Source organism: Cariama cristata, unplaced genomic scaffold, assembly GCF_000690535.1.
Source record: "Cariama cristata isolate BGI_N322 unplaced genomic scaffold, ASM69053v1 scaffold43566, whole genome shotgun sequence".
Taxonomy (NCBI): Eukaryota; Metazoa; Chordata; class Aves; order Cariamiformes; family Cariamidae; genus Cariama; species Cariama cristata.
This window is the reverse complement of record NW_009622358.1, coordinates 1,807-23,249: the sequence shown is the minus strand read 5'-3', so window position 1 is coordinate 23,249 and position 21,443 is coordinate 1,807. Positions and strand designations below refer to the sequence as shown.

The 21,443-nt window shown below is 36.1% G+C and overlaps 1 protein-coding gene across 1 annotated transcript; it reads left to right on the top strand.

Annotated features, from left to right (window-relative positions):
- The first annotated feature begins 322 nt into the window (after positions 1-322).
- FGL1 (fibrinogen-like 1) lies at positions 323-21,067 on the top strand. The gene is made up of 8 exons (XM_009702292.1): positions 323-405; positions 5,299-5,374; positions 9,885-10,065; positions 12,464-12,623; positions 14,741-14,838; positions 15,757-15,845; positions 16,411-16,598; positions 20,528-21,067. The coding sequence occupies exons 2-8, from the start codon at positions 5,309-5,311 to the stop codon at positions 20,685-20,687; spliced, it is 942 nt and encodes a 313-aa protein (XP_009700594.1). The 5' UTR covers positions 323-405; positions 5,299-5,308; the 3' UTR covers positions 20,688-21,067.
- The last annotated feature ends 376 nt before the right edge of the window (positions 21,068-21,443 follow it).

Below are 21,443 nucleotides of genomic sequence, written 5' to 3'. Positions count from 1 at the left end.
TTTCTAAATCAGTTGAGTCAGTTATGCTCTCTCTATACCTCTGAAGCCTAAGAGGTTTAGGCTCCGATTCAGGAAAGCACTGGGGTATATAGTTGAATGTGATACTGACAGCAATTTCCTGGATCAGAGCAGTGAAAGGGACTGGATGATCCTTTGTTATTTTTGGTCTATTTTTATTTCAGAAGTGTTGTGTTAGGCACAGAATTGCTGTCTTCTTATGTTGCAATTGAGTCTTGATAACTGCAACTTCTCAGTAACATTCCTGCCTAGTGAGTCATAGCAGATGTAAGCTTGAACTCTACAGAATTTAATAGCAAAAACAATCACAGTCTGGGAAGGGCTCTGGGATTCTTTGCATCAGCTTAAGAAGATTTAACAACTTTGAGTTCTGTCCAGAGGGTAAAGGTAAACATTTTAGGTACCTGTGAGGGAAGAAGAAAGAATCTGAGGTAATTGCTGTAGTTATGGTTTAAAAGTGTTATGTTTTTGAAGGCCATATAACTGATGCAATGTTGCTAATGATGTACGAATGTTTTAGCAGGATCTAGCTCTTTTGCTACAATATCTAGTTAGTTAATAAACATCATACTCAAATCTGTAGTTTCTAAATTTATAATAATGTACGGCTGTACAAACAAGGCTGCTTTTTAAGCCTAAAAGCAGATCAAACCATGAATTACTGTCCATTTTTCAGATGAGGAAAATGGGGCAATTTTTTTAACACTACTTAATTAAAATAAAGCAAAATTTGTGCATGAGTTTAATCATTAAAATCAGTTTGAGTTTTAAGAAAGCAACCAAAAATCTTTCAAGTCATTATCTGTCCATTTGGCAGATTGTCTTTTATTATTATTGTATTTATCGGCAATGCAATTCTTATTGACATTGTGCAAACAGAAATAGGCATCTCAATTCCATCTAGTTTGCTGTCTCCAGAACTCAAGAACAAGAAAACAGGCTCACAGTTCAAAATTTTCATAGCACAGAGTTTCTCTAATGTCATCAAATCTATTTAGTAACTTGCTATTGAAAGATTTGGAAAAACATCACATTCAAGGGAAATTTGAACATAGAATTGATTGTCTGAGTAGCCTGTAAAGAAAGCCCAGGCACAGAGAAGGAAAAAGATACCTTTCTAGAATTTTTATTCTGGAGCTTTGGAGAAATCTTTCTACATAGCTGTGCAAGTGCACATTCCAGGTGTAATCTTTGCATAGTAAATGAGTGATCTCATGGATAAAATTTCAAGGTTTCACAACAGTTGCCCTTAAACTTCAATTTTATTAAAACGGAAAGCGATTCTTTTTTTCAGCTAACTGTCAAGGGCTTGTGTTTTCAGCTTGAAAATATTGCACTAAATTTTTCCTCACTCTATCATGATGCATTATAATTAATACATATCTACTGTCTGAGATTAAGATTTCCCTGGAAAGGGATCTCCCCTGCACAAAGTTGTTTCTTTGTTTTTATTAAACCAACACAGGTGTTATAACAAATAAGTCTTGGAAGTCTGTCAGCACTTATTAAGTCTTTGGATTCACTAGCATCAACAACACAAAAATATTTGCTAGGTTATACAATTGTTTTCATCTGTGACATGGATTAAGATTTGTAATTTTTCTGCAGTTTTTTGGAGTGAATGTTTTTATTGCATTGTGTGTGAAGTTTATCTCTGGTTGTATTCTCTCCCTACATTTTTAATTATTTTACCCTCCACTTACATTTCTGGATAATGCATTTTAAATAGCTATATAACAACCAGGATAAATATTTAAATGAGTGGATATATTAGTTTAAGAAACTTTCTTTCAAAGCATTCTTCCTTGAGCAAGATTTTAAGCTTCCCTTGAACAAAACTTCAGCTTTACGTATTGCCAAAGAGCATGTATGTACACTTTCAGAGAACTGTTACTAATACAACCTTTTCTGAAACTTTTTGTAGAAATGTGGAAAACTAAGTAAACAGTTACCTACATTAATTCCAAGACTGAACCTGTTGTTTCATTTAGGGTACACAAAGCACTTTGAACATATATGGGGCTTGACCCTATTTACCACTTTTCTTATCACTGTAGGGTTGACCACTCAGTGACTCTCACGTCACAGCAGCTGTGGGATCAGATAAACTACGGGAGTTTATACCTGCTGAGAAAGTGGCTCAAAGGTACAAGGTGCTGCCCCTTCCAGGATCAGCAGTGTGCACCGTCCTCCCCCTTGTCTGGGTCTCCCTGCTGGGCAGTGACAGAAGCAGAGAAACACCGTTAGGTCAGCCATTTCCTTTCAGAGCTTGAGTTTTCATGTCTCTTCCTAGTCTTCTTGACCTTTCTTCGTTTCTGGGAGGACATCAGCACAAAGATTTTGGTCCCCCCAACGCTTGTTCCTACTTCAGGTCCACTCTGTGGTTTTTTTCTTGTGTCCTCTCTGTTTCAGTGTCTTCCCTGTTTCTGACTGACAGGTCTGCCAAATGGAGCTCCCAGTTGCTCTCTCTTTATGTGTCTCTTAATTTTCTTACAATCATAGTGAGCTCATATTGTGAGTGACTACAGGATCAATAATCCACCTTGAGTTAACTGTCCAACTTCCTGTCTTAGAAATTAAACTCCAAGATTAAAATATCTTGAGCAATGTGTTTAAATCTTCACATTTAGAATTTTATTTATGAGACTATTCCTATATTTTGGTATGTCTTTTGAGCATGTCTTAGTTCAATTGTCTTCCAAGTGCAGCCCTTATGAAGTTCCCCACAACAGGAACATGCTTTAGAAAGAGGCACCCTTTAAATAGAAAGGTGATTTCATCTGAAGATGACAAACCAAACCAACTGCACACACTCTACGCTCCTCAGCTCTTCGTTCATTTTGTGCAGCTTGCTCATAGTAGCTCATACGTGCTGTAAGGGACGTGATCTGCCTTGATTGTGCCTGATAGTCTTCTATTTTTATTTTTTACTAACATAAATTTCTCTGAACAGTATGCAAGATTTACTTGATAGTCTTTTTTAAAAAAAGAATACTGTGGTTGTAAAGCTGTGCAACCCTTTTAAGATTGATTGTGGTATCCAGGCATTCACAGTCAGTGAAATCGTGATAGAACCGTTTGAATATTAAGACTAATGTGAGGTAAAACAATGTGCTTTTATAATGACAATAATAGAAAATGAAGTAGAACAGTTAAATATGAATTTTCCAGTGAAAAAAATATAGTCCCTTCTCTCCTAGAAAACATATTTAAGATATGCATGGAGTCGGGATAGCAATTATCAGAGACAGATCATTTGCAGATTTTCCAGATAGCTAATGTACTCTGTGGTCACTCCTCTCACAGACAGTGTCATTGCAACAGATGGCAATAGCTGCTTTCAAAACAGTGGTGGTTACAATAGCCATAATTACTACTGTCATAAGGTGAAAGTTCATGTTTTATCATGGCAGAAACCTCTGAAATCAAATTAATAACATAATTAAATGACAGGCAATTCTTGCATTTTTCCCCATCTCATTTTTCCAGCCTGAAATTCATAGGCTTCACCACTTCAAATGGCAGCAGAACTTGTTGCATTGAATAATGGTAAAATTTCTAATTTAAATGATCTGACATTCATTTGGTCAGCACGAAGAACAACGTACAGCTTAAAATTCAGAAATTTTATGGCATAGAAATAACTTAGCCTAAGATTTTCGGTTCACACTTTCTACTCAAGAAACATTTTATAAGTAATTTCTAATAGATTCCTTTGGAATCCTTAGAGATAGACATCAGCTTAGTATAGTGCTTTGCAGCTTAATACTAGATATTGTATATGTCCAAAATGCTTAAGAAACCTTCTGAGCTGTCTGTAACATGAGTCAATGGGTACAGAGTACACTCAACTCCTTGTGTCTGCATCAGTCCAGTGCAAGAAGCGACATAACGAGCTTTATACAGATATACGTGGGCCTCACAACTCTATGATTTCAAATATGATGCTTTGAAACCAGCAACACTCAGAACTAAAAATAAAACCAATGTTGCTTACTTAAATGAGATAACTAATTTTAAAAAGCAGCCTGAGTGTTTTATAGGTACATGTTGAAAACCTGAAATTTGGCTGGGCTGTAATTTGTACTCTTGCATGAGGTTTTCAGAGGTTGGTGAAAATAAAGTTGGACTTGCTCAATTTTACGAGAACTTAAAAACATACTTCACATAAGCACCGTGCTTATCTTTGTACAGTAAAAAGCACAGTCTGCCAAAGTTCCACTGGTGTTTTATATTAATTCCTGTAGAAACATGAGCGGAAATTTCCATAAAGTTGTTGTTTCAATAAGCACATGCTGACATTGAATCATTAATCTCTATTACAAGTCTTATGCTTTGTCTAACCACAAATGTTTTAAGATGTAGCTAGCTGATTTAGTTTAATAAGTAGAAAAAGCAAGTGGACACATATTTTGGTTTAAACAGGCATTAGCATATACTAAATGAAAATATTTTAAGGTAAAAAAAAAAAAAGAAACATTCCTCAGTTGATAGCTTGCAGCAGTTTAGAATTGGTTCATTTATGATCTATGTAAATATTTTAGTAATTGGAGGCCTTGGTTTCTCATCTGTGAGCTGAAAAGCACACATCTTCCTTACAGAAAATTGTGAAGTTATATCAGCTAATGGTGATTGCCTGGCATATAAAATAATTTTCATAGGAAATAATGGAATTTAAAATGCTGTGGGTCATACAGTACAAAATATGTATAGCTATCAGTTGAAAGATGTCATTCTTGTCACTGTTAGAATTAAAGCTGATAACTATTACACATTTTTCCCCAAAATTATAATAGTAAAATTATCTCCATCCTCTCCTGGCACACAAAAGTTGCACAAATCTTTACTTCAAGGACTACTAGGCCAATTCAGATTTTAATTACTTGACTATAACAGAGAGCTTTCTCCCAACTTTAAAGGACCAGCAAGGAGTATTGCCCTGCTATTCAGAGCGTTTTAAAATGCTGCTTTGCCTTTGTCTTGTTTCACAATAAAATGCGTGGGTTTGAATCTTGAATAGCTGTCCTAAAATACATGGAGAGCTCTGATACACAGTGGCCTAAAAAGGTAAATTCTGATTTTACTGGCTTTTGGAGTTGTACTTGATCAGACTATTTAGACATTTGTAATGAAGCCTAAATATACATTATATTGACAATATGTAAGAAAATAATTATAGGTTAAATAGATTATTTCAAATAAAATTTAAGATGTCAGGTGTAAATATTTAGTTTTATTGTTTCAGTTAACTAGTATTTCTTTTGTTCCTCTACTTCACAGCTTCCAAAGAATGAAGATTTTCATGATGATTGATTTTGTCCTTGCCGCTAGCTTGATGGATGCCATTGGCAGCTCTGTAAGTTCTAGTAATTAAATTTGCCTGTAGAGTTTCTTCTAAGTATTTCATACCTTGTCCTCCGTAGTGCTTACAATGTATCTCCGCTACATGGGATGGTAGAACTTTTGATGGGAAAGATTGGAATTCAGAACAAAACTGAAAGACTGGGGAAATAACTTCAAATGATGTTCAGTGGGGACAGGTTTCTGATAAGGAAAGAGGAAACAAATGCATAAATATAGAATGGAAGATAAATGACTGAGCAGTAGCAGTGAAGAAAGCAATCCAGTTGATTTGTTATTGCATCTGACATGAAATATGAGGTGATAGAATATCTTTGATAAAAAAGGTATCATATGATGCATTAGCAGGCACATTGTACAGAAGGCACACAAGATAGTTATACTACCATTCAGGGGTAATGCTAACTCAGAATAACACCTTTAGTTTTGAGCAGCATGCTTACAGAAAGGCAAAACCCAGGAACTCCTAAAGCGGCAGCTGCAGAGGTGGTATTTCTGGTCATTGAAACTCAGGATGAAGACTATTTCTATCCTTTTCTACCTTGTCCACTTGCCATACAACTTTTTCTCAAATAAGATCCACACCTTCATATTCTTACTTGTTCCCATGTTACTATGTTGTAATTCACACTCAGAAACAATGATCAAAATGTCCTTCGCTTCCAGCTCCCAAAACCTTCTGCTATGTATTCTGCTTCTCCAACAAAAACCCTAACACAATCACACTTACTCCACTGCTTAAAATACTTCTAACCTCACCAGTCCTGTACTGCCTGTCTTGGCTGTCCTTCCTAGTTTGATATTGAGGTCCTAACCACCAGGGATCTGGGAGATTGAGTTGCTGATTCATAATTGCCTAGGTGGAAGTGGTTGCTGAATTTACAACTAGGTGAGCATCATTGTTTGTGGCTTACGTTATCTTATGGAAGCCTTTTGTTCAGATAAGTAGCTCTATAGGGGTAGAATAGGAAGCACCTGCCTCTCTAATCACTTCTGCTCAGTGGAGAAAAATATTACTAGTTTTTATAGAAGCCTACTGAGAAAAAGGCATTACAATGAAATGCATTTGCTTTCTTTTGAGTTTTCATTTGGAATATTATGGGCTTGAGCTGACCCTGTGTCTAAAAACTGGGAACATTCTGAAATTTATCTCTAAGTTTTCACATTTTAATCTCATTAGAACAGTAATCTCAATAGAGATTTTTGGAGGTCATTTACATTCTAAAAATATAGGAAATAAAACCTCCAGTAAAAATTTTGTATTTTTTTAGTTTTCATAAAGTATTCTAAGTCTAATTTATAGCATCAATTTTAATGGAAGGTCAGTAGGTGCTAAATAATTCACACAATAATGAAATAAGGATTGTGAATGCACATTAATTGCAGCAGCTGTTTAAATATGGGACTGTATGTCCAAGAGCAGAGCTGTCAGCAGTTGTTAGATAATTGCTTCTCAATGTGTACTACAAAGAGTTGCTTCACTGAGACAGACAGAACAGGTTATGTTCAGTCTGGCTTCAATCAGTGGGCACTACTGTCCACTGGAGACAATAACAATCAAATTCACATTTTTTTGAGTATTTCAGCATTGTAATAGTCTAACTTTGTTCCATATCTAACAAAAGGAATAGCAATATGTTATAGTTGCTGTCTCTTATAACCCTAAGTTACATTTTGCTTCTGTGTTACTCTAGCTGTGCACTGGTTTAACTGCAATGATTTTAAAGGTGTTATCCTGTGAAAAAGTGTAGTAGTATGTTAAAAGAACAGTCTGGTAACCTGCAGATCTAAAAGCCACATTAATCCACCCTGAAGTTACACAACTAACTTGTGATTGTCCCATGGGAAAAATAGGTGCGGAGTTCCAAATATGAGAATTAAGTTTTTGCTGTCCAGCAGCAAAGTGGAATGGGATTTGTTTGGAGTTGACAGAAAGAGACATCAGCGAGGAGGCTGTAGTCAGGGAGAGAAAGCCAAGTATCAGATACCAGTACTTCTCATATGTAGGTTGCTTTCAAAACTCTATTTCTGCTCAGTCATTTCTTTCTTATGGTGTCGTTGTTCATTATGGCTGGTGATTTCTTGATTATCACTTACTATTTACCAGCACACTGAGCTTAAATCCTTTTCATCAGGAAATTGCTATACGTAACGTAGATTTATTTCCGTTTACCCTATAATGAGTGTATTGTCTGTAAAGCAGATGAGAATCAGCTGTTATTCATTTTCATTAATTAATTCACAATTTTAAAGTAAACAGAAAGAAAAGATCAATTTAAAATGCAAAGTTAATAATATTTAGAGACATAGCCTGTTGCAGACTTGTGTTTAATTTGATTCAAAGGAAAGGACCTTTTATGGCGGTATATGAAGTAGTATCATACAGAATTTAGATACCAATTTTTTTAAGGTACAATAATATTTTTTGAGAAGTTCTGTACTTTTACTTAATTTAATCACAGTAGGAGAATGGCTTTCAGCAGTACGAATAGGTGAATTGATACATTTTCACTACACCTGAAAGAATGACACTGAGCTGCCTGTAGCTGCCTCTCCTCAAATGCACAGACTCGTGCTCTTTCCAGAACAGAAAGTAGCTCTTCCTGGCTCAGACCCTGCCATGTGTTCACGAGACTGCCTGCCTGAAGTCTTGCCTATGAAATTGCAAGGGCCTGGCGACAGGGGCCACCATTTCCAGGATCACCCAGGTCTTTCCTATTGTATTTTACCATGTTCTCCAAAGTTGCGTGTATTGAGTTAAGACTGATACAGGCTAACCTTCTTTTATCTTCAAATACCCTCTTGAAATATCTCTAGTTCATTTGTCTATTTGTTGAAAGTGAATTGCATCCTCTCCAGTGAAAAAGCAAAGGGGCCTGCAACACTTATTTCTATCAGAAATAACAGATCATGGTCATGATGCAGTTTATATGGACGTTCCTTGACAGTAGCAGAAGTTCCTCTGCTTTTTAATTAGTACCACAAATTAATTATTAAAAAAATCTGCACGCAGTAGAGTCATAAAATGCAGATTCTAATTAATACTGTTAGTTTAATTCACAAAGTTTATTCTTGGAGTTGTGGTGAATGGTACTGCAATGAAGTCAGTCTAACCAGAACCATGTTTGTGCTGCATAGAAACTTACAGAATGGTATCAGCTTTTCAGCTAGAAGAAAAAAAAAATCACTGCAGCAAGAGAGTGACAAGAAACATTTTGGTGGGAGTGTTCATGGAAAACAGGTGAAGCCTGAGTCTGATACAAATGAAAATATGCGGATGCCACTGGAGGCATTTAAAACAGTGTGCTACTTCAGATCTCTTTATAGTTCAATGGGATAGGGCAATGTTCTAAGATACCAGCTCTTCCATATGGATGACAAATGTTACAGGTCTACATCCTTAGCTCGTGTACATAATGTTGCCCTATGAATAAGGTTACACCAATTTAGAACTACTGCATATTTGATCTTGCATATCAGATTTCTAAAAGATTGCCCTCTGATTTTGCTTCTACAGTGCTAGTTGTGCTCTCATGCAAGCACCATAGCTACTAAACTGTTTGCTTATATAAAATTACAGACACAATGTTACTGATGCAAAATTTCATCTGACATATATCTATTGAAACTGTACAGACTGTTTTAATTTAAGCTCCCTAGACTGGGTTCTGTTCACTTTGGCTATTTGACCATAGTCATTAATCTAAAAACAATTATTTATTGCTCTGCGTACGTTCAGCATGTCAGAATTTGGAACAGTTATTCCAGCTTTCTTGTTATGTATCCATATTTGCACCAGGGTAAAATGAGTGCTATGTATCACCATATCAGAATCGCCACATTTCTCACCCACTCTGCATGGCAAAATTAAGTGTAGAAGTCACAGCACAATATTGACTTTAAGTTTTTAATTTTTATTTTTCATGCATGTTTGCAGCTCCTGAGACACTTTATTTTAGCATGCCAAAAATGAGCTTGAAACTTTACAATATTTATGTTGGCGATGCTAAGGTTCTTATCATAAGTGTGTAATCTAAAAGCATTTGAAAAATGCACAATGAAGTTGAAAATGTATTAGTGTGGACTGTATTTCTTTAAAATTCTGGAATTTTAGAACCTTCACAATGTTAGTAGCAGACCTCACTGGATAGTAAATCTCTGTACGTGGCAGGTGATAGAGAATAAGCAATCTTTATGATAGAGTCTGTACTACAGTGTTTTTCCCTAAAGTCCCCTCTACATGTTTGCAGTGAGAGCTGGTAGTTATAGCCACCAAAGAGAAGGTCTCTTTGCAAAGCAGGTATATATTTAGGCATTCTGTAATATAGGAAATAATTTTAAATAGAGGTAGCAATTGAGGTGGAAGTCAATATATAGGAAATTGAGACTAAAAAGTTTTATTCAAGTTAAATTTTATTTATGGTTTGTTTGGTTGTTTTTTTGTGTCATGTTAAACGTGACAAAAAAAATGTTGATTTTACAATAAGATACGTTTTCCTCTCTAGGATCTACAGAACTGTTTTCAAGAGCAGATACGACTTCAGGGCCAGGTGAGGCTTCTGGAACATCGTGTGAAACAGCAGCAGCTAAAAATTATACAGCTTTTAGAGAAGAAAGAGATTCAGAACAGTGACAGAGGAGATGAAAAGAGTGTCATTGACTTGGGAGGAAAAAGACAGTATTCAGGTTAGAAATGAAGCTATTCTTTTCATTTCCATTCATTGTAATGATACCCAGAAGCTTTAGCACAATCGGTCCCATTGACTTATTGTTTTAAAAGCTCATAGAAAATTGTTTGTTTAAAATGCAGTGTTCAGCTTTTACCTAGGCTTGCTGCCCCAGGGAAAAATTCTTAATGTCGCACAGTATAAATCAAATCAGGATTGAAGCGGTTTATTGATTTATTAATAGCCCATAATTAAAAAACAATCCGTGAACAATAAATTCAGAATAAATATCAGCATTACAACAGATAAAAGTCAATATTAGACATTTACAAAATGTTAATAAAGTAACAGATTTCTAAACACCCTTCTTTGACTAATCTTAAAAAGTTCTAACCCATAGGGTCAGCTTACATTTCACATATTCACAGAGTTGCATGGGTTACAAAAACACACCAACTCTGTTCCAATCTATAAAGTCCGTGAGACATCCATATTTACACACATAAGCCTGGCACAATGACACCTGCATCTCACTTTAATAGTATTCTGTATGTTGCACCATTTTGACGGAGTTAGGTTCAGCTCAGGACATCACAGCTTCTAAAATATTGGTTTTAAGTTGTTTTTGTAATCTCACCAGCATGCTGGTGGTGATCCGGTCCCTCTGCAGTAGAAAAAAGCGAAGTGTGTTAGCCCATAGTAGCTGGAGTGGGGCCCAAACTCTTAAAATAATAAAACTCCATCCAAACCAACAGTTGGACTGAAAATACAATTTGGGGGTCTGATTCTTGGATGGTGTTCATTTCTAGTTTTTCAGTGCTAGACAGTCTAAATTCTATAATTTTTAATAGCCTTATTTGAATATACTTGTAGTGTTTATGCTGCTGGAAGAAATCACAACATATAACATACAACAACAACTTTAAATTTTAGATGTATATTTATTTATGTATTCAGCATCCTGGAATACTTTTTTTTATTATTAGGGCTGACTCATTTGTTACTGCAATATATTATTAAAACCACATTTAGCTGAAAGGTATTTGTCCTTTCTTAGCTTATGCTTCAGTTTATTTTCTTAAAATGTGATTCTAAATAACAGGTCTAAGTTGTTCTGGTTTCTGATGATTCTATTTTCCATTATTTTTTCACTTTCCTTATAGCTTGGAAAATGCTTTTCCTTGTTAATACTGCATTATTTCATTCAAACTGCTGTAACATTTTAATATCAACAGAGCTGGATAATTTGAGGTTAGATAGTGAGGGAGAAATTCCACACTATATAGACCTGCTAAAAATTAAAATATGCCTAAGTGTTTTGCTAAGTTACGAAGAAAATAATCGACAAGAAAAGCTATTTTCTATAAGCAAATCAAACATTCTCTAGAAAGACAACTTAGCTGTTATTTAAATAATGTTTTCCATTAGAGTTTATTGAAATCCTGACATAGCTATTTGTTTTCAGTATAAAGTGTTTATTTTCTATGTCTAATCTTCACTGACACTTTCACTGAGAAGAAATATAATAGTTCAGAAAGTTCCAAACTGGCCTGGAAGTTCAGCCAACATGTTCATAAATGTTTCAGGGAAAATATTACAGTTAATCAGCCTTGCTTTTGCCAGGAAAAACAGAAATGTTGAATATTGTACATCTTTCCTGTATGACTGCTTAATGGTAGATTGCATATAAACTAAGAACTCTTCTCATTTCTTAACTGCTAGAGGAAAAAAGATAAGGTTATACAATTACGCTGCTGTTACATTTTCATGAGCTTGGAATTTTGTCATTGCTGTAAATGCTGATTAGTCATTAACACCAATGTGAACCAGACTGTAAATGCTATCAAGTCAAACTGGTAGCATTTTACACATACATTGCACTTTTTGGGGGTAGTCTTCTATATATTTTTGCACCTGTTTTGTACAAGGGACAAAAGTAGCAGGTCCAGCAATTGTTTTCATTATCTAACACTGGTGGTTCGATACTCTTGGTTTTGGCAGTTCTCCTGTGGACTTTCTGGATGTAGAAGTACATGTTTGTTTTTAAAGGTTACTGTGTGCTTTATATGTAGAGAAATTACATGATTGTAACAGGATTCTAATATGGATGATACCACTGTAAATTAAAAGTTACACCACCTAAACCAGAGGAATTATTTTGCTAGTCAAATGAAAACAAAAATGATAATATTTTATGATGGAAAAAAGATTCTTTTAAAGAAATGTCAAAATAATTACAGCTCAATAAAGTTTTAAAGCAACACAAATACAAGAAAATGCCCAAAAGTCATAGAAATATGTTTTCTGAGGTATTTCCTTTGTATTAGCCTCGTTTGTATGTGACATGACTTGATTTCTGATTTTGCCAGTAAATATAGGACTAAAAAAACTGTGTCCAATGAATGTTTTGTTAACAGATTGTGCAGAAATCTACAATGATGGCCATAAGCAAAGTGGATTTTATAAGATGAAACCTCTCCAGAGTCCTACAGAATTCCTTGCCTTCTGTGACATGTCTGAAGGGGGTGGTTGGACTGTTTTTCAGAGACGTTCTGATGGCAGCCAGAATTTTGATAGGTAGGTACTAGACCTAGTCATTAAAATTGGAATCAAAGTGCAGAAACATTAAACCAGATGGAGCTAAGTTAAATCTTAACTTTAGAATTATATGAATAAGTTGTTATCACAGATAAAAGGAAGGAATGGTTATTCCGTGGGACAGCCTCCAGGATGAGATAACACTTCTGGCTCTGTCTCTCTTCTGGGAGACATCTCTTGTAGTCTTGTTCTGACAGCTTGTGCATTTTACATGAGGACACTTCAATGTCAAATGCATTAACAATTGTTGGAGCAAGAACTCTTAATGACAAGTAAAGGACTACCTTGTCTTTTGCAGATACTAAAAATCTAAAATGTAAAAATGCATGCAATCTGCTTGAACCGAAATACCATCAGCAAGCAACCATGAGAGCAACCCACCACAGAGTAATTTGTAGCTCATAGTAAAATGCCTCCAGGAAAGATAAGATGGGTGAGAACTTGATTCGTGGACACCTAACCTCCTTGCCTTTGCCAAGACTCAAGCATTTTTGGGGAAATGTCCAGAAGTGAAATTTTTGGTGCTGTGAGAATTCAATATAAAAAAAATCACAAATATTTACATATATTAGAAGCAACAAGAAAGTTTTTAGAACCTCTGCTTTGCGCAATTTGCTTTTCACGTATCTGCATCCTCCTGTGGATTTGTGTCTTAATTCTGGTTATAATTACTGTAACTAACTTTACAATACCCTTATGAAATAGAGAAGCGATCCCCAGAGAGGATGAAAAATTGCAATCCAGCCAGGAAAAATTTGCTATTCTTATTTTATAAAATATAGTCAGACAAGCTACAGAAGCAATCTGTAGCATTTTACAATTGTTACCACCACACACCACTCCTTCTGCTCCCTTGCCAGAGACCACTGGTTACTTCAGTCACAGAGGCTGCTTTCTCTTATGACTGCCTGTCCACAGCCTAATACTTTCACCCATTGGTTGAAGTATGGTTGCTTCTCATCAAAGAAATAGATCGTGGGTTTGGCCCCATTAGAACACGTCATGAAATGAAAACCATTGAGAAAGTGTTTCAAAGGCACTGTAGTCAGGGAAAAGATTCAATGTTTTCAGTATATACGTTAATTCTTGAAACTATGTACCAGTATGAGTTCACTAACTGTTAGAATGAGTCAATAAGTCAAAGCTGGAAATGGCTAGTTAATACTTCAATTTACAAAATTATATATGCAGCTGCAGGAGTTTCACAGCTTAATCAAATCACAGAAAAAAAAAGGAAAAATGCTTGTGATACACCTACACATTCACTTAGATCCCCTGGATTTAACCAGGAAAAATGTTTTCATTTTGGGTAAATCATGCTATACCAGAGATTGAACTGAGCTAATGTGTTTTCTTCTGGTCTTAAAATCTGTTAATCTTAAATCACTTTGAATATATCTCTTAGGACTACTCTTTGGACTGGGATTCAGTGACCAGTGCAGTGTGGGATTCAGCCTTTCACATGTGAGAAATAGAAATAATTCTGTGAAGATTAACAATGTAAATAAGATAATAAAATCTAAAATACTTGTTTCTTAATGTTCCTATATATAATGAACCTACAAAGAGTTCAGGAGAGGACTACCAAGATGATGAAGAGCTGGGGCACTTGCCCTATGAGGACAGGCCAAGGCTTGTTCAGCTTGGAGAAGAGGTGGCTTTGGCAGAACCTAATACTAGCCTGTCTGTACCTACAAGGAGATCACTAAGAAAACAGAGCAGTTTGGGAGCTCATTGAGTAAACAGGCCCTTCACAATGGTGTCTGGTGGGAGGATGAGAGACAAAGTACATAAGTTGAAACGAGAGGTTCAGACTGGATATAAGGAATAACATTTTCACCATGAGAACAGGCAGCAGGTTGCCGAAAGAGGGTGTGCAGTCTCCATCCTTGGAGGTTTTCAAGACCTGACTGGACAAGGCCTGAGCAACCTGTTCTGATCTCATGGCTGACTCTGCCTTGAGCAGGGCATTGGACTAGATTACCTCCTGAGGTTCCTTCCAATTTGAATTATTCTGTGATCTGTGATTGTATGATAAAATAAACATCCAAGCAAATTTGCTTTTTTGATAAATTAGTAACTTACACTCTTTTCAGAGTCTGGACTGATTATGAAGAAGGCTTTGGAAATTTTGTTTTGACAAATGGTGAATATTGGCTTGGAAATAAAAATCTTCATTATTTAACTAATCAAGGTAAGATTTGCATAGTAACAATAGTCTTCTAGTGTTTCTGTTTCTTTGCTCTTTCCAGGCCACTTTTTGTTACCGTTTTTGTTAGCATAAATCCTGAGTCCTGTTGTTAGTCTGCAGGGATTTCTCCAAGTTTCAGAACAAAACACATTTGAATATAGGTTTTCTAACAAAAAGCTTAACCCTGTCACTGGGCCAATGGCGTGCAGGGAGCTCCTGCAAAACAGGCAACGATAGACAGGAGTATACCTTAAAAGACTTGTCTCTACCCATTTCACAGTCAGCATCACTAACAGTCCAGAGGCAGGTAGTATGCTGTACCAATTCCTTTAGTCAGGGCTTTACATGGCTGCATAGGCTATTACATGAAGTTAAATCTAGTCCTGTCCTGTTGATTAGGCTAGACTTAGAAAGTTATTTCCATCTTTCTAATAGTCACTCCATCTAAGAGAACTTCTGCTTTGCTGCAGAATGCTGCATATACAAAACTTACTCATGGACTTAGCCAGCTAATTCATATGGAAATCAATGCCACTAGGATGTGGTCCTAGTTTAACTCTTCCATCTTCAGAGTATAAAAACCTAATTTTCTTAGGTGTATGCTTACTCATTGATTCTCACTACCCTTGCATTACCATAAGGCTATTTTTTTTAGACTTTTTTTGTCTACACTTGAAAATCTGTAATGAAGTAATTCTAAAATTTTCTAAGCTGAATCAGGTGAATAAAGACAATGAATAGCAAGGTATGCTTTAATATGCATAAAGAAAGAAAACAAAAACCCATAAAATATGTTGTGATGATAGAAGATTCATGATAAAAACATGGTTAGTATTTTATTCTTCTGCTATAATACTCTGTTCTGAAAAGTAGTGAGATAGGCTAGTTTAACCAAAATAATTTGTGTTGTTATTTCTTAAGGGAACTATACTTTAAGAATTGATCTAACTGATTTTGAAGGAGAACGGCGTTTTGCACAATATGCAAGATTTGGAGTTGCAGGTGAAGAGGTAATAAAATAGTAAATAATGACTAGATGTTTTAATGAAAGTGTGGATTCTATAGACAGACAATAAACATCCAGATTCCCTAATTTTTGTAAAGATTTGCGTAGAACCTTCTTAACTTATTTTCTTTCTTACACATGCTTGGAATATTTAAATATGTAATAATAGTGGTTTACATTGATACACCAATTTCCCACTTCCTGTAATACGTATGAATCTTTTGGTTTAGCAGCCATGGATAAAAGCAGTTTTTCTATTTTTGTTGATTATTGCCAACAATAATGTTACATGATGTTCTGATTTGTTAGTATGTACTGCAAACTGACTCTAATATTGTTTTTATTATGTCATTTATACATAAGGTTATAGACAAATTTTACCCCTGGTAAGCATCTTTACACCCCTTCATTATCTAGTACACAGTGTTTAAGTGGCATGACATTTCTGAACATAAAAATACTAGCAAATGGAAGAGATTTGTTTCCTCTTTGTGGTTTCACTCTCTGACATGCTAAAAGTTAAAGACATACTGGATTTTTTTTTTTTCTTTCTTCACATTTTTCATTAGCATTCTTATGAGATGAGTTGTGGTGAATACTCTGGTACAGCTGGTGATTCCCTTACTGGTGGATTTCATCCTGAAGTAAAATGGTGGGCTGATCATCGAGGAATGAAATTCAGTACTAGAGACAGGGATAATGACAAGTATGAAGGGAACTGTGCTGAAGAGGAAAAGGCTGGCTGGTGGTTTAACAGGTATGTTGATTTTATGTCAGTATTGTCAACTATTCTGCTTCATGCATATTCATGCAATAATAACATGGTAGAAGATAGGACTGGCAGTGCTGCTGATATTTGCAATCTGCACTTGACCCCTACCAGAGATCTCAGTGTCAGTAAAACTGAGACTCACCTTAGAAGGGACAGCACATACTGCACAGCTCAAGCTGGTCTGTGATAATGCTATTTGCCATAGACTGACTTTGTCTTTGTTATCAGACAGTAAGGAGAAGATAATTCTACCCCTTTAAGGTAACCAGTTTTTACGCAAGTAGGTCATGTAGAGTTTGCAGATGTACCCCTGTTGTACTTCATTCTTGCATTTCTCCTGCATTGCACTAGACCAGATGTGGCAGTACTGCAGAATATCTGACAAGTTGAGCTAGTGCTGGGTTATTAAGCCTCATTTTTTTCACCTCAGTTCACAGCACCTCACTCTTGTCATTCCTTCTAAATCCAGATGGGAATGCATCCACTCAGTTTTTGTCAGTGAGCATGGCTCGACTGAGAGATTTTTTTAAACAGGTTTCAGTAAAATAATTTTAAAATCTCACTTACATACAAAATACCCATTCAAAAAGAAAGGATAAAACTGGTAGCCTTAGCACTGTCTGTATAAGCAGCTACATTCTTTCTCATAATTAATTTGATACATATATCCGTGAAGAGAAACTATGCAATCTAGCTGTGTAATAGGGAAGCATACTGTAACTCAGGGAAGCATACGACTCTCTTACTGTGATCTCAGTTCACTTGGCAAGAGCTGCCAGGCTGGATCAACTCCATTGTTTCTCTCTATTGTGTTATCCTTTGTTTTTGTTTTTTAACTCCTCATTTCCCAAATTCTGTTTCCATAAGTAGTCTGTGACCACCTTAGCAGATATGATGTAGGTATTAATTCAGGGTTTCACAATTAATTATTTTAATACATTTTAATATATTTGCATGGATAGTAGGTCAGCATAATGTTTGAGACCTATGGAAAAAAATCACATGTAGACAAAGCTTTTTCACAGTTCTGATGAAAGCTAAGATATAAAAGGGAAAGGCAACTGTGTTGGGCATCCTTTTCCCCTGAAATCAGAACTTTTTTGGATTTAGAGGAATATCTAGACCTCAAGTAGCATAAAACTCTGGTATCATGCCATGGAGTTCATTAAGAGTGAATCACGAATCACTTTTAGTCAACTGTATACAGATTTTGTCTTTTAAAAACTTTTTTTTTTTTTTTTTTTTAATATTGGACTGGTCTGGACAAAAGAATGACCTCTTTGCAAAAGTAACTGTACAGCAGAACTTGACAGTTATTAATACCTTGTAGTTGGTGCTACATAACTACTAAAGACAGATGACTCCTACCAGGCTAGTTCCTATTATGGCTGTGTAGCTCATGCTCTTAAAATGACAGTCTATCTGGATAATGAAAATGAGTTACTAATAGTGTTACTCCACTGCCTTGCTACTGACTTTTTTATGTTAAGCCTAACATAACACTGAATACTGCAAAGTAACCAGAATATTTCAGTATCCTTAAATCCTACCCAAAAGAACAGTACTGGCAGAGAAAGGAAAGCACTCAGAACACGTACTTGTCATGCACAGATTAGCAAACATAGAAGGAATTAGTGCTCTTGGCTGGTTTGTATAGGAGCTCCCAGCTATGAAAGAATTTTTTATAGACAGCTCTATGCTGTCTGGACTAATGAAATACAGAAACACCCAGATAATATGAATACCAAGGGATGTGACACAAGTGAGGCCACGTGGAAGTAGCTGAGATCTAGTTTAAAGCCACTGGTCTCACTTCAGTTCAGCACTTGTTATCCTGGACTTCTGCAGAAAAATGGCCTCTCTGCAAAGCTCTAGAAGAGATTTTCAGCTTGGATGCAAATCTACAGAGCTGGGTTCGCTCTGGTACTACACCCAGGTCATCAGCTTTCCTGCATCCAGGGTATTGCAAAGGTCAGTAGGTTCATAACTGGTACAAGAAGAGGTAAAAAGTCTAGTTGGGCAAGAGCTTATTCTCTCGCCAGAACTCTCACTTGTAGTTACACCAGGCATGGATGATCATAGTGGATCTGCCAGGCATCAAGTTGGGGCCACAGATCTCACTAACTCAGGCTTCCAGCCTCACCAATCATCCTGGAGACAGCAGAGCTACATCCATGTGGAACCATACTGGAGACAGTAAGTCCAGGCAGAATTCAAACAGTTCTTCAGGGAACCAAATCCATCTCTCTGCATCTGTCATACAGTTAATATATAATTCAGATAAAATGTCCACTGATAATTGAGAGTTGACTGTACTTTTGAAATTATTACAATGCAGTTTGTTACTTTAAAAATTAGCCTATCAGAAAGAAAGGAGGAACACAGGCTAACTTTAAGGTGTTCATTGTGAATAATGAATGTTGCTTCAGAACATCATATCAATAATCACATGTCAGTTGGTTCTTTAGCATGTCCAGTTACTTCAGACAGCATCCAGTCGGTTACAGAATACTGTATATTTTTGCTATTAGTGCCTTCCAGCACTAATTAAGAGTTGTTACTGGCTCGTGTAGCTGTTGACAAAATCATGTTTTGTCTGCTTCCATCAAAGGAAGTAAAAGAAGGGGTTCAGTTGATCTGGATAGCTTTTAGCAATTATGATTTTTCTAATGAAACCTGTGTTTTGATTCAAAGTAGACAGACTGCCTGCTCAACGCAGAATTTGTATGGCTAGAAAGATTATGTCAGCTCTGATACAAGTTTGTCATTCTCAAAAACAAAGACACTTTTGATATCTGCAGTTTGGAAGCTTTCAACCAACACATCACCAAAATTGAGCTTAAAAATTCTTAGCAATAAATAGGCATACATAGGGAGAGAGAGAATTTTCCTTTAAGGCTTTTAACACAGTTTTTATTTCAGTTCTCAAAAACGGTTGTTAATGGAGTATAAGCAAACCAAAGGGAGTAATATTTGCCATTAATAATATCCATAAGGTTCATTTGGACTGTTTCTGTTTGCATATTTTCTGCCGTCTGCTTTTGAAATCCACCATGGTGTTCGACAGCTAGATATTAACAGCACTTATAACAAAATACTGAATTGGCAGATAAACCAAGCCAATTCCTTACTATGTGCTGCAGAGGAAACAACTATTTTGCTTTCCATATGGTCACATAAGGATCTAAACTTCTTTCTTGTAGAAACCAAAGGAGTATCAAGGTTGTGTTGGTACCTATTCAAGCCTTTTGAGTTTTGCTAGGGGTTTTGTTTGTTTGTTTTAACCACTGTACCGCATTTCTGCTTCAGTGTGTTAAAGAACTAAAAAAACCCAATGTACTTTGTATAGTCAAATAAAATGCCAGCTCCAATGACCCAGTGAATTGGTATACATATGTTTAATTAGCGGTCAGATTTCATCTGTTTGCAAATAGAAGTCCACAGCTGAATAGGCAAACTGATGGTGGTACTCAGGTTTTGTCATACAAAACACTGTGTGGGGTAACTGCAAAACTTAAGAGGGGCTACTCTGGAACAGCAAAAAGCAGAACAGTATTTCTTTCCCAGAGTTGTGCTTGGTGTATGCCCTACTGCCACCCAGGACCTGAACAACTCTGGAATAATTCTCCAGTGAAACAGATTAGCAGGCAAGACTCAGAGAGCTAGTAATCTCAGCAAATGTGTGGAAAGAACAAAACCAACCTTTGTTTCAAAGGAGCTAAGAGCGCTTGCAGTTGTGCCGTAATTAAACTGTTACTGTTTAGGCGCACTGAAGTCCACAAATGCAAATTTTTGCAGCTGTCAAACTGGGCTATTATCAACATGGTGAAATTTTTGACTCTTGCAGAAACGACAAATGCTTGCAACTTTTCGACTGGAGGCCTTATTTCTGTTTTCCTTTACTTTTCCACCAGGTGTCACTCTGCCAACTTGAACGGTTTGTACTACAAAGGGCCCTACACTGCAAAGACAGACAACGGGATTGTGTGGTACACTTGGCACGGGTGGTGGTATTCTCTGAAATCCGTTGTCATGAAGGTCAGACCAGCAGACTTTGAACCTAATATTGCTTAAGTATTTTATTAAGACGATTTACCTAGTTAATCTTTTAGCAAATCAATCCAAATTAAAACAGATGGGCAGATTTTTGTTTCTCGTCTATGCATATATAAATCTGGAACAAATCCTCTTCAACCAGTAGTTTTGTGAGAGGTAAATGAGAAGACAATCTGGCCTATAAATCTGTAGATACAAATACTAGTGCTAATATGCGTACAGGACTTTTTTGTAAAGGGAGGCATTCACCTAGGAATAAGGACATCTTCATCAACATGAAGAATTTTTGGCTTCTGCAGTAACTACAAATCCTTTCACCTTTTAAAAAACAGTATTGTCACTGTGTTGTCTCAAAAATGAAAACGAATTGTACTTATTACAACCAAAATATTTAAATACAAGCATAATGCTGGTTTACTCAGTGGATGGAACATACTTTCTTTGGAATGGTTCAAAGCTTTAGAAGTGAGTTGCCTGTAAATTCCTCTGATTTATTTGTTGCATGTGTTGTGTACATAGCCTACATAAAAAAGTATAAAGAATGAGGCAGGGAACTGAAGGAAGAGAAGGGATGCTACCAGGCTAGAATCAATTGAATCCAGCATACAGAAGTGAATTGTCTGTTGTTGCTGAAGCATTTCTAGGGCTGGTCACATCATTTCAATCTAGATGGTCAGTAATTATGCCTTTCTTCTTCTTGAAAACCATTATGCCTTTCTTTTTTTTTAGTAACATTTGGTAACAAATCCTGGACTTTAATGTATTTGACATTTG

Bases quoted from the DNA above. Each gene is read 5' to 3' on its own strand.
- FGL1 (XM_009702292.1), top strand. From the start codon at position 5,309: ATGAAGATTTTCATGATGATTGATTTTGTCCTTGCCGCTAGCTTGATG. The intron at 5,375-9,884 runs GTAAGTTCTAGT...TTTCCTCTCTAG, and splicing joins TGGATGCCATTGGCAGCTCT to GATCTACAGAACTGTTTTCA. The intron at 10,066-12,463 runs GTTAGAAATGAA...TTTTGTTAACAG, and splicing joins AGGAAAAAGACAGTATTCAG to ATTGTGCAGAAATCTACAAT.